We start from the raw sequence: 16,401 nt of genomic DNA, 5'->3' as shown, positions 1-16,401 counted from the left end.
CAGGGATAGTGAGGACACCTGCTGAGCGCTGACAAGCTGCTAGAATCAAATCCAAACAGGTGCTCCCTTCATTACTCAGACCAAATGGCTGCCTGCTGCCCTTTGTATACACCCTGAAGAATTAACCCGGTGGGGCTTCAACTTCTGCCTCCCTAGCGTCAGCACGTCTACTCCAGGATTTAGATATATTTTCTTTTAACTCTATAAGTCCTTACTTTTTTCTCTTTTTGCTTAAATGCGCACAGTCTCAATGAGTCAGTGACGACAAAACTACAAGACCCACAATGCATTTCACTTGACACTTGTTGCCTAGCGATGGAGGCGTACGCTTGCTGTGAGAAGCTAAAATGCTAGCGGTCTTGGTTTTGTAGCTACGTGGAAGTTTTTACTTTTCTTTTTTTTTTTTTTTTTTAAACACAAATGCCTTACTTTTGGCTGCTTAATAGTCTTTCACCGAGCTTTTTTTTTTCCTGAAATAATGAAGGAAACAAGTCCACAGCTTTCTTCCTCGTCGCCTAGCTGCTGCTCCCCAGGGTCCCTCACCGACGCTCCCTCGGCAGAGACCCCCAGCTGCGGGGAGACACAGGACAACACAGGGATGGAGGTAAGCACAGCACATACGAGCCGGTGAAACTTTGAAAGCTACGTGACATTTAGTATAAAAATGCTCTTTTATTGTCATTACAAAAATTGTACCTGAGCTGTAAAGTGTCATTTTATCAAAGCAGAAGTTAAAAAAAAAAAAGAGAGAGAGAAGAGAAACAGGCAGAGTGGCTGCATTTTAAGGACGCATGTAGAATAAAACCATCCATATTTATTCCGTTGTGCAACAGGTAAAGCAGGTAACCTTGTACAGGCGGTCTGGGGAACTAAAACTGCACAGCAAGGTCAAATGGTTTATTATTTGCAATTTGTGATAGCAGCCTTACCAGCAATTATAGTGTTGTGCATCCTCTCTAAGTTGTGTGTGAGTGTGTGTAGTGCATGCATATGTGGTTTTTTTTTTTTCTGGAAGCAGTGAGCATTTGGTGATGCTTATAGTGGCCTCATGCCAAGTGAATTGTTTTCTGCAACTACACTGATATAGCAGGGATGCTTGTAGCTCTGTGCATGCTCGGTTCATGATTCTAATTTTTTTTTTTTTAAATACGTTTTATTTGTTTGCATAAACAGAAGGATGGTGTTTTAACTGCTCAGATGGTCTCCAGCAGTGTATCCCAACTTGGACACTTTGGCACCGGGATGCAACGCTCATACCACAGCCTTTCTCTACCTGTAAGATGCACATAGACAAAGCAGTCCATGACAATCACTTTACGTTGACGTCATTTTTTCAAAGTTTAAAGTTGTTCTTTTCCTCTGCTCTAGAGTCACAATCTCAGTGACATATCTGTGTTATGCAATTATGTCTATCTTCAAAAGCTGGAGCTGCCACACAACAAAATTAGAGGTGACTTTTTGTTATTCCCAGATTAAGTAAATGTCCTTGCTCTTCTCGTAGAAGTGTGTTACATCTCTGTTTTTTTTTCTCTGTTGCTGTCTTTGACCAATTCACCAAACTTTCCTACCTGCTAGATTTATCCTGCGTGAGCCACATGCCCTACCTCGTCATCCTGGATGCCTCTCACAACGAAATCTCCAACTTCTTTGAATTCCAGCCACCCAAGAACCTAAAGGTAACGCAGGACCTTGAGCTGACAGGATAAGACAACATTTGATTGGTGGCTTGGGCTTCATTCTCACGCGCTATTCCCTCAAGATAGGCCTGGATTTCCATAGCCCATCTGTAGTCACTTTGAATATGCTTACAAGGCATTTACTGCCCTTGAATGACAGTGAACTTTAGAAAATTCTTTTCCATACTCTGTGGATTTAGTTGGCAAATTTCTTTAGTCAAATGTACTGATGACTTTTGTTTACACTGTAACCGCTTCTTTTTTTTTTTTTCAGGAGGTCAATTTCTCCCACAACCGCATGATAAAAATGAAGGATTTGTCAGCCTATTTGTCACTTAGTAGACTGGATCTGGACTGTATCCTTATGGAGATACATTTACATTCACCCATGTGGATTTAAACTCTTCACCTCTTTCTCTGTCACTCAAAAATATTTGTGAAACCCCTACAGCATCTTTCTTTATGTTTGATGTCTCGAAAAATTTGTTTAACAAATGCTCACCTATATTTTGCCCTCGTGTATTATTCATAACATGCCCACATTTAGATAACAGCTTCCGTGAGATCAGTGGACTTGAGCAATGTTGCAAGCTGATCCATCTCAGCCTGGCACACAACAGGATCTCAAGGATCAGCGGACTGGACAGTCTGCCTCTCAGACACCTCTGCCTTGTAAGGTTCTTCTCTATTACACTCGACAACATGAGGTGCAAATTTGTACATTTGTCAAACATTTTTACAGGCCGTACATACAACCACAGGCTTACAAACGTGCATTTTAAACAGAAATCTCATGTGTCTTCCCCTGCTGTTGGCAATATTTTGTGTATGGCATTGCTGCGCATGAGGTTGTTTCCCTCCATGTGTCGTCTGCTCTCATACACACATTGTTGTTGTTATTTTTGAATTGTTCCTCCTTGTTTGTATTTTACCTCATGTATGCTCAATTTCACCTGTTTCTGTTTGTCTCTTATTTCCCCTCTGTGTTCTCTTTATGTCTCTGTTTTTGGCTACATTTTTACATTCAGTAAAACCTTGGCCCCTTGTTCGAAAATCACCATATGGCCCAACAGCAGGCCTTGTCTCTCTCTCACTCACTCACTCTTTCTGCTTGTGTGTGTGTGCGCGCACATGCGTGTTCTGGTCCTTTATCAGTGTTTCCTCATTGTCAGCAGCCATCGGTCTGGCTGTGTCTGCCCCTGTCTGTAGCTTTGCTTTGGGACCAGCTGCTGGTGTTTGAGTGTGCCTGGATCAGATTCAGTGTACGCACACACACTCACGCATACCATGTCCATCCAGCATCCATCTAATCCCATTCCTGACCCCTCTTCCTCACACGCTGCCTCCCTAAACAGCACGGCACTGTCAGCCAGCCTGTTTCCCAACCCATCACAGCAGCGACCCAGTGCTTCAAGGGACCAACACAGCTACCCACCCCCACTGACAGCAGCCCTCTGCCAGGCAACATGCTTGGCAAGGGTAGGGCGAGGTGTGGCCAGACGGCTAGATAACAACTTTTGTCAGTGGAATGGAGTGAGAATCCGGCTGGGGACCCTGACAAGGGAGGAGTGCCCAGGTCTTGTTCTTTAGCTAGTTTGCGTGCTGTGCTAGCACCATGCCAGCTGTTGGCCTGTCAGTCCTCACCTGTCAGGATTTAGCAGAGAAGCAGGCCTGCCACTCAACTCAGTACTGATGGGAAAGAAAGTTCAGGCACCCTACAGAACGACCATGGCATGTCCTTAATATTTATTAGTGAGAATCATTGACTGTATATGAATCAGAGCTGTCAGTGGGAAGCCATTCATGTGCATGCATATGCATGAATGCAATGCACTTGCCTCTTTAAAATGTGCCCTTTTTCCTGTCTGTGTCCAGCGGGGGAACCAGCTGGAGACAATTGAAGGGTTGGAGAACCTGAAGAGCCTGCAAGTTCTCGATTTGTCTATGAATCGTGTCAGCAGTCTGTCAGGCCTCCAGAATCTCCACCTATTGGGCTCCATCAACCTGGAGAAAAACCTGGTATTGATCTGAGAGAACCTTCATAAACAACTGTGTAAACTGTGCACATGTGCATATATAATAGCCTAAATCCTGCATACTGTAAAACACATTTTAATTAATTGGATTCAATTCAAAATTAGAATTTAATAGCCTATTAAACAAAGTACATGTACTACAGGGAATTTGCAGATCTGATCCTGGAAATTCCCTTTTAAAGTCAAACAAAAATGTTGTTTTGGTATCCCACATTGTGTGTCATTGTGATGTGTTCGTAGTTAGGTGTCTAGAGTTGCTGTTTAAAGACATTTAAACAAGATGTGTGGCAGTCTTATGATCACACTTTATTTTAGGCCACCAGGCAATTCATTTCTGTACCATCATACAAAAAAGACTAGCCCATGTACAGAGTTAACAGATTATGAAATGTACTCTTAATGATCAACGTATTCTCATATAAGCAAAGTCTGATGCAACATCAAAATTGTATTTGACAAAATGGTAGTCGCAGACAACATAACAACATACAAAGTTCTAATTTTAGTAACTACATTGGAACTATAACTCAACGTTGCCACAGCATAAATTTTTGTCTTGATTTTAGATAAGTGAAATTCAGGAGTGCAAGCACATTCACAATATTCTCCTGCTGAGAGACCTGAATCTGCTGAGAAACCCTGTACAGGTAACGGTACCTTTTTACTGACTGCAGCCTTCAACTACGAGAACAATTTTGGACTTTGTGGAAATATGCTGTGTGTGACAGAGGTCCACTTTCCTTCATGCATTCTGTACAAAGCTACAAGCTTCAATGTAGACTTCCATCTGTATGTAGCTTTTAAAAGTTGTTGGTATTTTATCCAGGCACCTCTGTTAACTGTAATTGGTTTAATATAATTTTTAAAAATGTGATTTATAATGCCTATCATGTGAATGTAATTCGTAGGAACAACCTGATTACAGGCTGGCAGTCATCTTCCTCCTTCAGCATCTGACTGTGCTGGATCAAGAAATAGTCAGTGCTGAAGAAAAGGTATGAATAGACATGAAAATGATTTGCTTCATTTAACAAGCACAAACATGTGTATTGAGATGCCTATAATCTGATACCATTCTACACAGCTAGAATGAATCCCACCCACCTCATGCAACTGGTATATTCCAAATTGATGTGTGCACTGCTTCACTGCTTTTATTACTACTAACTTTAAATCCCAGGTGTCCTCAGTAAACAAGTATGACCCTCCTTTGGATGTGGTGGCAGCCAGAGATCACATGACCCACCTTGTGTATCAGCTGATGCAGCCCCAGGTCCTGTATGACAGGTTCGTGAACAGATGAAGCATTGTTTAACATCCTCACCATTAAATGATACCCACTTTATGTATTTATTACATTTCCATTGCTGATTTACTTTGATGTAATATTTTGGGTAAGAAACGGGCACTACGAATCCTAAACTCTCAATACAAGCCAGATGTGATGTTTAGTTATAATTACACTTGTCTTGTAAAATAAACTACCAAGAAAGTTGTTTTCAGACTTGAGCAGTAATTCATCTGCAGTGCTCCTGTATCGCTCATATTATCTGCTCTCCAAAAGGGGAAAAAAAATTTCATGTATCAGCACTTTTTTTGAAAACATCCATCATCAGCAAATAAAAGCTGCAGCTACAGTCAATTTACCATTCTCCTCTGCACTTAGTAGAGAGAACACATCCATATTGCCCACAAGGCTCCTGTTTATATTGACTGTAGGAGTGGCTTTCAAGAGCAATGAGGATTTTACACTTGCTGCATAGTGTCTTGTACTTAAGCTATGCTCATTTTTGGGAAGGAACGTACCCAGTCCTGAAGCTTAGAAAATAAATATAAAATGAAAGTTAATGTGAATCCTGTATATGTGTGTGCATGTGTGTGTGTGTGTGTCTCAAAGCAGTACGCTGCCCAGTGCAGACTCTCCGTACCCCATGCTGGTGCTGACAGGTCCTCAAGGCTGCGGGAAGAGAGAATTGGCTCACAGACTGTGTCAGGAGTTCAACGAATACTTCGCTCATGGGTCAGTCTTAAAAATTTTTGCACACACAGCACAGCCACATGCTGAGAACTCAGAGATACTGTCAATTAATAGTACTTGACCTCACAAAACTCTGCAGATTGAACCGCTGATATAACTTTCCTACTTTGTGCTTTGTAAAGCTACATCTCAGTGTGCCATAGCTAGTGGCGTTAATGTTGTGACAAGCAAAGCAGCTCATTGTATGCATTCTTTTGTAGGTTTTACTCACTGCTGTGCAAACAAAGAGTTGGTTCTGCTGAACCAAAACAGACACTTGCATGTTGATTCCCTGCAGGATTTAAAGTATGAGAAACCCTTCAAGTGCTGATATATACAGGTGCTGGTCATATAATTAGAATATCATGAAAACGTTTATTTATTTCAGTAATTCCATTCAAAAAGTGAAACTTGTATATTATATTCATTCATTACACACAGACTGATATATTTTAAATGTTTATTTCTCTTAATTTTCATGATTATACCTGAATACTAATGAAAATCCCAAATTCATTAAACAAGAAAATTAGAATATTGTGGAAAGGTTCAATGTTGAAGACACCTGGTGCCACACTCTAATCAGCTAATTAACTAAAAACACCTGCAAAGGCCTTTAAATTGTCCCTCAGTCTAGTTCTGTAGGCTACACAGTCATGGGGAAGACTGCTGACCTGACAGTTGTCCAAGAGACGACCATTGACACCTTGCACAAGGAGGGCAAGACACAAAAGGTCATTGCAGAAGAGGCTGGCTGTTCACAGAGCTCTGTGTCCAAGCACATCAATACAGAGGCGAAGGAAAGGAAAAGATGTGGTAGAAAAAAGTGTACAAGCAATAGGGATAACTGCACCCTGGAGAGGATTGTGAAATGAAACCCATTCAAAAATGTGGAGGATATTCACAAAGAGTGGACTGCAGCTGGAGTCAGCGCTTCAAGAACCACCACGCACAGACGTATGCAAGACATGGGTTTCAGCCGTCGCATTCCTTGTGTCAAGCCACTCTTGAACAAGAGACACCGTCAGAAGCGTCTCGCCAAGGCTAAAGACAAAAAGGACTGGACTGCTGCTGAGTGGTCCAAAGTTATGTTCTCTGATGAAAGGAAATGTTGCAAGTCCTTTGGAAGTCAAAGTCCCAGAGTCTGGAGGAAGAGAGGAGAGGCACAGAATCCACATTGCTTGAGGTCGAGTGTAAAGTTTCCACAGTCAGTGATGGTTTGGGATGCCATGTCATCTGCTGGTGCTGGTCCACTGTGTTTTCTTAGGTTCAAGGTCAACGCAGCTCTCTACCAGGAAGTTTTAGGGTACTTCATGCTTCCTGCTGCTGACCAACTTTATGGAGATGCAGATTTTATTTTCCAACAGGACTTGGCACCTGCACACAGTGCCAAAGCTACCAGTACCTGGTTTAAGGACCATGGGATCCCTGTTCTTAATTGACCAGCAAAGAGGAAGATACGATACGCCAGACCCAACAATGCAGAAGTAACTATCAGAGCAACTTGGGCTCTCATAACACCTGAGCAGTGCCACAGACTGATCGACTCCATGCCACGCCGCATTGCTGCAGTAATTCAGGCAAAAGGAGCCCCCACTAAGTATTGAGTGCTGTTCATGCTCATACTTTTCATTTTCATACTTTTCATTTGGCCAGCATTTCAAAAAATTCTTTTTTGTATCGGTCTTAAGTAATATTCTAATTTTCTCATTTAGTGAATTTGGGATTTTCATTAGTATTCAGTTATAATCATCAAAATTAAGAGAAATAAGCATTTGAAATATATCAGTCTGTGTGTAATGAATGAATATAATATACAAGTTTCACTTTTTGAATGGAAATACTGAAATAAATGAACGTTTTCATGATATTCTAATTATATGACCAGCACCTGTGTATATATATGTAAATATCCCATAAACATAATATATAGTAAACAATATGGAAGAAAAAATATGAACTTGAATACATGAAAAATAATCGTGACATTTTAAATCTATCTCAATATAATACTCATGCCATATGTTCGTAGACTGAGCACTCATTGTAGTCATTACTTCTAACCAAATTGTCAATGAAGTGATCCATTTATAATAGCTGGAGCCTATGTATGTGTGAGGCTAAAGCAGTTTCAGAGAAGTCAAGTCAGAATCTTTGTTCTACATTGTATGTTTATTACAGGTCTTTTAACCTGGCACTGCAGGATATATCCAGAATAAAAGCCTCGGCTGCAGCCCTGCCAGGAAACACTCACCTACGAAGCACAAATGGGGAATATCATACTGAAAAAACTACATAATATTTTGAAGAAGCCTGTCAAACTCAGACAGCTGCAGGTTGCTTTTGTCGAACTTAAGAATACATTTTTCTGCTGAATTATTACAGTGACCAGTCATTCATATTTAACAAGATACAATACATATGGATGTGATTTTTTTTGGGAAGATATACTTGGAAAGAAAAAAAAAAGGAACCTCCCCTTTTAGACGAGAGGGAAAACACATGCAGCGCCTTGCAAGTCAAACGTATATCTGAGATAATGACATATTGCTGGCTCTCACCTGGTAGTTGGTTGGACTGTCTGGAACACTTTAAAAAACCAGAGGTCTTAACCCCCCTACTGCCCCCCCTCTATTGGTTGCAGGTCTGGGATTTTTACATACACTTTTTAAAATATTATGGCTTGATATGATTCTCCAGATTACAAGTGTTTGCGTCTGTGTGTGTCTGTTTCTGCAGAACATGTCACACCACAAGGGCGCCCTACTTTGGAGAGGAGAATGGACTTGATTACCATTTTGTCAGCGAGGAGGACTTTCAGAACATGATTCCTATGGTGAGTTAGCTTGAAATTAAGTGTATTTTTTTCTATCACGAACCCTCAGAATGATCTGCATTTGCCAAGTTTATTTTGACTTGCTTATGTGGTCATCAGTCATATACTAATTCTTGCCCACAATTTAATTAAATATACCTTTGGTTTTCTTGAAAAGCTGTTTGATAAGCATGTTGGATTCACACATCTCCTTCAGCAAATTTCAAATTGATTTCACTGACTGGCTTTAACGAGTAAAGTAGTTGAGATAATTAGTTTTACTCGGGTGGATTGATTTTACTTTAACTGGCTGATATTTGGTTTAAAAATGAAACCTTTAGTGGATTGGAGCTTTCTTAAAACGCTTTAATGGCCATGGTAATTAATTTTTCTTTCAGGATGGGTTATCACAGCATCTCCTACAACTCTTGCTATCTAAGTGATGATTATTAGTCTGAAATGAATGACAAGGATACTAAAAGCTAATGGAGTTAAAGCCATAAACATGCAGACACCGGTCAAAATTTTGCCAAAAACACCCTGAGGAGTAGATGCGTATCATTTATTATGCAAACCACAACTCATGTCCTTTGAAGATACCAAAAGCATCAACTTACAGCTTTCTTAGTAAGAAAAATGGGTCTTTAGGTCTTGGACACATTTGTTTTCCATCTTGTCTCCCTTGTCAAGCTGCCTGTTACGTAACGGTGGCCGAGGATTATTTATAGAGGTCTGGGTCATGAAGTGATTTATACAGGAAGGGCTTTGATGCTGGTATTGATGCCTTTTGTCTACTCCAACAGAGGTTAACTTCACAGTCTGTTCCTCCCTCTACTTGATTTGTCCTTTCTTCTCCTCCCTCCATTTTTCTGTTGATAGCTTCTTGGTTTATTGCCATCTAGTTTTTCCTTTCTTTCTTTCCATGCTCTCATGTGTCAGAAGTCCTTTACAATCCGCAAATGTGTTTTTTTAAGCAACTATGCAGTCATGAAACCACTTCTTGTGGCTGTTTTTTTTTGTTTGTTTGTTTGTTTTTTTAAACATAAAATTAACACCAATCAGCCGTTTGTGGACCTGGTTGGTTGAAATCTTTCCTGTGCCATAAACACAATTGAGCGTGCTGTATAATTTTTTGCCTGAAGAGCTGTCTGGTAATATGTAATCACAAAAATCATATTTGTATAAAGCATTAAAACTAATGGAAATGTAGTAGAACGTTCATAAAATGTTGGTTAGCAAAACACTGGTATGTAAATTCTTGATTGACCCTGTGCATTCGGGAGATATATGGTATATTTTATGTAAATTTACAGTGAAAACCAGCTCATTTAAAATGTGAATCAAAGTCAGTGAGTGCAATTTTGCAGCATAACTTTTGCTTTTTAATCTCTTTCAGATTGTATGCACTTTTATAAGGCAGAGATGACTTCTTAGGAAAAAATCTAACAAAATAAAGCCAAGTTAGATTACTATTCTCCTGTTGGCATGCTGTTTACTGCCACTGGCTCCACATGTGATGGTTTGTGCCAGTTTCAATGTAGAGTTAAAAACAATTGTGCGCTCTGTAGTTGTGATTTAATTTAGTCAAATTAGGCCTCTGTAAAATCCAACACAATACTCAAGAATTACATTATACAGAAGTTGTATAAGGTAAATGTCTCGTGAGACCCAAAACAATTAGTTCTTGTTTTATTCCTGAATAGACTTTTACAATCACAAAACAAAGAACAAGGTTGGTGTTATTTGAGGTTGTCAACTGTATTGGATTTGGCCATAAGCTTGTTGAGAGTTATAAATTATGCTGTTCAAATAAAACTGCTCCAAAAGAAGGCAGACAAAAGGTCAGAGGTCATGTGTGAGAAGTAACAAAGAGATTTTTGCCCTCCCTACCAGGTCAAGAGTTCAGGTCGCAGGTGGGCAAATGACTTCAGGTTGTTAATCCTGACAGAACTTGTTGAGGTTGTGTATGCATGTTAAGTACTATGTCCATTTTAGGAGGGAAGCACATCTCATAACTGTGGTAATAACACAGTGAATAGTGGGGCAATAAAATGTTGCCCTCATTCTTTTCCCCTCATAACTGGAAATTCCGTTTCAGGGTAAGTTTATCCAGACCTTGCAGTATGGGGGTCACAGCTACGGTCTGACCAGGGATGCCATAGAGGACGTGGCTAGAGAAGGACTGGCCTGCTGTGTGCACATGGAGCTGGAGGTCAGTGTAAAGAAAACTCATGGTCAATAAAGTTGTTTTTTGTGAATTATACAAATACAATGCCATGCAAAGTTACAATAAAGAGAATATCAGTGCTTGTTTAGAGAAATGCGAATGTCTGTCCTCGCAGGGTGTGTTCAGTCTGAAGAACAGCTACTTTGAGCCTCGATACATCCTCCTGATTCCCGTGCAGGTGGAGACGTACATGGGCCACCTGAAAGACCGTGGACTCTATACCCCAGCACAGATTGATGTTGCGGTGTCACGCATAGAGCTCTACGCCAACACCAACAGGCAACGTCCGGGATTCTTCGATAATGTTATCCCCTGTGGTACTGAAAGGAAGCACTTTGTCACTGAAGTATTTTTATAATGGCTTTATGGGGTTTTAATATCCTCCCGTGGTTAATCAGATTTATTATAATAATTAGCCAATTAATGTATAATTGCAGTACAAATTGTTACAAATATTCACAATAAATTTCAATAACCCTCAATTTGGAGCTATGAATACACTTAGAGGATTCCCAGGGGGGACAGTTTGATTTTTCAGCCTCAGATATGAAGTTAATAAAACAGAAAGTCTGAATTATTTGGTGTGTGTCTGGTCACAGGCAGTTTGCTATAATCGTGTCTTACAAAGCTTTAAAAAAAAAAAAAAACTCTAGCTGTCCAAGTATCATCGGTATAGCGCTAGATGGATTATCACTCTTCAGTAAAATCCATACTCTACACTTTCAATCCAATTACCACATGTATTAAAGGCACGTAGCTGCGGAAAGCGGTGTTTATCATTCCCTCATGATAGCACTCAGACGTGTTAGCTGTTTTCTTAATGAGATGAACATACAGGGAGTGTGGGACACTCATCACTTTTATGCACTGCCAGCCAGCACCTCATTACACTAAGGTCATCATCCCCATATCTTTGATTCATTACTGTTTGATGGGAGATGCATGTGCTCTGTTCACAACCAGATTTCATTTTGTATGTGTGCATGAGAAGATGATCGGGAGGAAGCCTACCAGACGCTGAGACAGGTAGTGAAGAGCTACCTGTTGCTAGAGGAGCAGGAGGAAGGCGAGAACAACAACAGAGCATCTCCTGACAACACCTCCACAGGTGTCTGTGTCTGTTTGTTCAGATCATCATTAGCAGCTTTCAAGGCATCACAATGGTAGTATTGTGAAGCAAGACACAGGCAATACAGTGACGTTTTGCAGTTTGTGCTCTAATTTAAGACCCCCTCAGTGGAAAACTTTTTTTTTTTTTTTTTACCTTGTTTACATGTCCGCATTGTGTTTTTTTTTTTGTGTATATGTATATATGCCAGAAGACAGCATACTTAAGCAGTCAATGCCATGATTGAGCATTTTCACCAGTCAAACATCAGGGATACAACTTTCTATATCACTTTTCCTCTTTAGAATTTGTTTCAAACATGTAAGATTGAATTACTTCAATTTCACAGCTTGCCATTGTGTGAAAGAGTAGTTTTTTTTGAAGATGTAGATCCCCACACTCTAGAGGAAGCAACAACTTAGATTTACCTCTAAGTTGTTTCAGGGAAAAGGAAAATATGTAATTTTGACAAATTAGATTAATTTTAGGGGTTAATTCATGACTGAGAGACCAAAGAGACTCTAAGTTACATGTCACAGGAAGTATTACTCTATGTGAAGACTGTTTACTGTATATATCATTTCAACAATAGTTGGGACGAGGCTTTGTTCAGTCTGTAAGTAATACTTAAGTGATGTACAAGAAACCTTGTGTTCCAATTTGTTGCATTACTGGAACAGTAGAGTCCAGGGACTTCGGAGCTTGATCTAAGCTGAGGTCTGCGGCATCAATTTTAATAATTATTCTTCAATCTGTCCCTGTTTATTGTTTAAATGCAAGGTGCCCCTTTAAATGATTGTTTAGATTGTCACAGATTAGATTTGGCGGTCTATTTTCATGTCGAAATAGAGCACGATGTTACACAGTTCTGACATATGTATCTGTCTTTCTCCGCCTCAGGTCAGGAGCCAGAGGAGAAGCCGCCCTCAGCCCCGCCAAGGTCAGGATCAGACTCCCTCACGTCACACTCTGACACAGCTCTTGACCCCTCCGATCCCTCCTACAGATCCTATTTCACCAAGATCCAAGCAGAGCTCAGCCCTCAGAAGAGCCCTGCTGTAAGTTACAGGATGTCTGATGAAAAATGTATGGGTAATGAGGCCTGTAAGTGAATGTTAAATATACATCTCGACTCAAATTTATGGATAAATAAATCCTTCACTGTCTGCTAACAAGATGCCTGCTTTCCTTTTCCTCTTCATCCTACTGCCATGCATCATCCATCCTGCATGCTGCTTTCCTTTTTTTGTTCCCTTCTCCTCTCCGTTTATATAAACTTCCACGTCAACTTTCCTCGTTTTCTTTCACCTCCCTGCTTCATTCTCCTACTCATCCTCCTCCTCTTCGCCTCTCCTCTCTGCAGGAGCTAGCCTCCATCAGGAGGCGTGAGCAGCTGGTGAGGGAGGCAATAGTGGGGAAGAGTCCAGGGGTCTACAGCCAGCTCTTCAAAAGGTACAGATAAGTAGTGCTCAATCCACTGCACTCCACGCTTAGTTTCAAGTGGGCACTCTCAGCTGGGCTAAATTGGTTTAATTGGCGCACTTGTCCTAATTGTGTTGTGATGGTTTGTTTTGAGTGATTGTTTGACATTGAGGGTGAAGTAGCAGGTGCCCAAATAATTTCAATCTAACTGTTCGTTAATATGATGGGCTCTTTTAGTGGCCCCTCTCCACTCATTTGTCCTAGAATACACCTGTCACCAGTTATAACCACATCAAATATGAACGAAAGCACAATGAAGGGCCCCAGATTTTATTCAAGCGTGCATGTTAATATGAGCAGAGTTGATTATCCAGGTGACGGTGGAGAAAAATTATTGAATTTAGTCTTTTTGTGTGTGTGTGTGTGTGTGTGTGTGTGTGTGTGTGTGTTCTCAGTACTGCTCAAACGGCACCATCATCACTACACAATCAGGATCTTGGCTCCCATTTTCATGAGGACAGCAGGTACCACACACCCATAAGCACGCACATGCACAAACACACAAATGCACATACACTTAGAGGTGTTGACACCCGGTCAATGCAATCAAACGTAAGACCAGATGTGACTGTATGAAGTACCGGATGTAAAGAAACCAAGACATATCTCAAAGTTAGATAATCATCTCTACATACATAAGAGTAATTGATTTATGAGGTGGTGCGAGAATCCAGAGGAAGTATTGTGGTTTCATTACAAACAATCATGTGCTGAAGATTTAGTAGCAGGAAACGGCTTCTGTAGTAGTATCCTTGACTCCCCAGGCCTGTTTTTACAGCATATGCTCACTTTTATAGAGCTCCTTTTACTGGTACAAGCAATGTGGGGACAAATCTAAACACACATCCCACACATGCACAGACACACACTCGCAAACACACAAACACACCCACTCATAAATTCTGGTTTTATTGCTTTTGCTGCTTTTCGACTCCCCTGTGTGTACACTTACACTTCAGCAAATGGACGCACTGCACAAATATGTATTTAATCAGTCAGACTTGGCATAATGTGTGTGTGTGTTTTGAGCACGCAACAGCACCTGTTCAATTACTGAGGCATAAATGTATTTTATTATTTTTCGCAAAATATGACATTTAAGATGCATACATGCAGAGATGTATGTTCGGTCAGAATTAATTTGTTCTCACCAGTGATACAAAACATCCTCAGAAGGCAAGTTTCATCGAACTTGTTGAAAATCTAGAGGTTCTGTCATCGCAGCCTGAGTGATTCATGCCCCCGGTGTGTAGAGTAAGCATTACTCACCTCTTTAGTATTTCTATGGAGGATTCCAGCCATCTGTCTACTTGTTGGCACTGCTCTTAATAGGGATGTGTCTTTGCCTGTGTGTGTGTCAGAGGATTGTGTTGGTGGTGTATGGTCGAGCTTAATAGAAGAGTCTATATAAGTAAAATAAACAACAATGTATTTTACTCATCTAGACTAAAATAACCGCAGTCAACCTGTTTGTTAGTTGAGTACCGGTAGTCATCCTCAGATTCCTATCATGTTATGGTTGCATTCGGGCAAAAATACTGCGAGCATCCAAAGCCTTGATTTGTACAACCATGAAAACACAGAGGACACAAGAAAGACACTGTTCCTGTTCCTAGTATAAGAGTGAAATGTTCAAAACCACATTCTGCCAATGTTTCTTTTTGAAGAAGCTTTTTCTCTTTATTTATTTTTTTCTTCTTTTTAGAGTATGTTTTTCTCACTTTTGCCGCTAGTCCCTTTGAACAGCCTCATGGTCGTAGTGCTGCCTTCATTACACCTCTCACTGCGTGAACTCCCTTTTTTTCCTACTTGTCTCTTTTCCCCCACTCCTACCTTTGGTTTTGTCTTTCCCTCCGCCCGTCCTTTTTCCTCCTTTCACAAGCAGCTCCGATGAGTCTCGTGCCAGCTCGGCTCTGTCGGTGCCCAGTTCGGCCGGAGCCTTGTCTGGCTTCGTGGAACCACTTGATACCTCTGTCCTGGGACACACTGTGGAAACAGCCAAAGGTTATTATTTCTTTTAAAAAAACAGCATTTCAGGTCATTTTTATGTTGCTATATATAGAAAGACGAAGAGAAGAACGATTTTTAAATTTATGGAAGCCAGAGAAAAAGACAGTTTAATATGTAATTCTTAACTAAATCATTTTAAAATTATATTTTCAACTTTAGTTATTCATTGTAGTTGCAAGATACGATGCAACCAAAGCAGCGCATCTGATTACAAGATCATCACAGTGCTTGAAAAAAGTTCTGAAAAATTGTTGATGTTTCTCAGTCAAATCAAATCAAATATTTTCATTTCAGATCCGGCTGCATCAGACCAACCACCCGACACCCCTCGCCCAGGAACAGATCAAGCACCTGCAATTGTGTCTCCCTCTTCTGAACGACGCCCAGGATCCAACGTTAAGCCCATCCTGCCACCGATCCCCACTGGGCGCAAGACCCCTGCTGCACCCAGTCCAGCTCCATCACCTAGACCCGACCCAAACCCAGCAGTCGAAGAGGGAGGAGATACAAACATGGAGGAATAGCTCGATATCTGACATCTAAGAAAAGCTGCAGATAGTTATAATAACAGAATACTATTTTGTTAGCATTAGAAGAAAATGAGATGAAGTAAATCAGTCAGTAAATATGTAATAGTACATGATTATATATATATATATTTAAGCTCGGCCTCTGTAACTACAAAAGTTGTCAGTCAACCACAAAACTAAGTGTTTGTTGTTATTTCACCGCAAAATACATGAACTGTGGTGTGATACATTCAAGCCAAACAGTTGAGATTAGATTTCATTGTCAGAACTTGCCTGTTCCTGTGTTCTTTCACTCATGCTGCAGCACGTCTGGATATTTTGCACTTGCTATGCTGTTTACCCTGAGTGATGATATTAATGACCATAAATACAGTGGCTACATCATAATTACAGGCGAACTTGTGCTCCTCTTTGTGTTTAATAACTGGCTTACTGCCCTAAAGGTGCGCACTGTTGACACACATAATGATCGAGACTCATGCTGATTGGCAAGCATGTCT

The 16,401-nt window shown here is 40.6% G+C and overlaps 1 protein-coding gene across 1 annotated transcript; it reads left to right on the top strand.

Annotated features, from left to right (window-relative positions):
- The first annotated feature begins 528 nt into the window (after nucleotides 1–528).
- lrguk (leucine-rich repeats and guanylate kinase domain containing) lies at nucleotides 529–16,130 on the top strand. Its single transcript, XM_008301324.1, has 20 exons — nucleotides 529–604; nucleotides 1,174–1,275; nucleotides 1,369–1,450; nucleotides 1,576–1,676; nucleotides 1,951–2,032; nucleotides 2,224–2,348; nucleotides 3,552–3,695; nucleotides 4,279–4,359; nucleotides 4,621–4,707; nucleotides 4,893–4,999; nucleotides 5,610–5,732; nucleotides 8,469–8,565; nucleotides 10,643–10,756; nucleotides 10,887–11,088; nucleotides 11,763–11,879; nucleotides 12,780–12,937; nucleotides 13,243–13,331; nucleotides 13,757–13,825; nucleotides 15,247–15,365; nucleotides 15,666–16,130. The coding sequence occupies exons 1-20, from the start codon at nucleotides 599–601 to the stop codon at nucleotides 15,893–15,895; spliced, it is 2,235 nt and encodes a 744-aa protein (XP_008299546.1). The 5' UTR covers nucleotides 529–598; the 3' UTR covers nucleotides 15,896–16,130.
- The last annotated feature ends 271 nt before the right edge of the window (nucleotides 16,131–16,401 follow it).

This window comes from Stegastes partitus, unplaced genomic scaffold (genome assembly GCF_000690725.1).
Source record: "Stegastes partitus isolate 25-593 unplaced genomic scaffold, Stegastes_partitus-1.0.2 Scaffold1659, whole genome shotgun sequence".
In the NCBI taxonomy this organism is placed as follows: Eukaryota; Metazoa; Chordata; class Actinopteri; family Pomacentridae; genus Stegastes; species Stegastes partitus.
The sequence above is the reverse complement of the archived record's forward strand: the minus strand, read 5'-3'. Positions and strand labels throughout refer to the sequence as shown.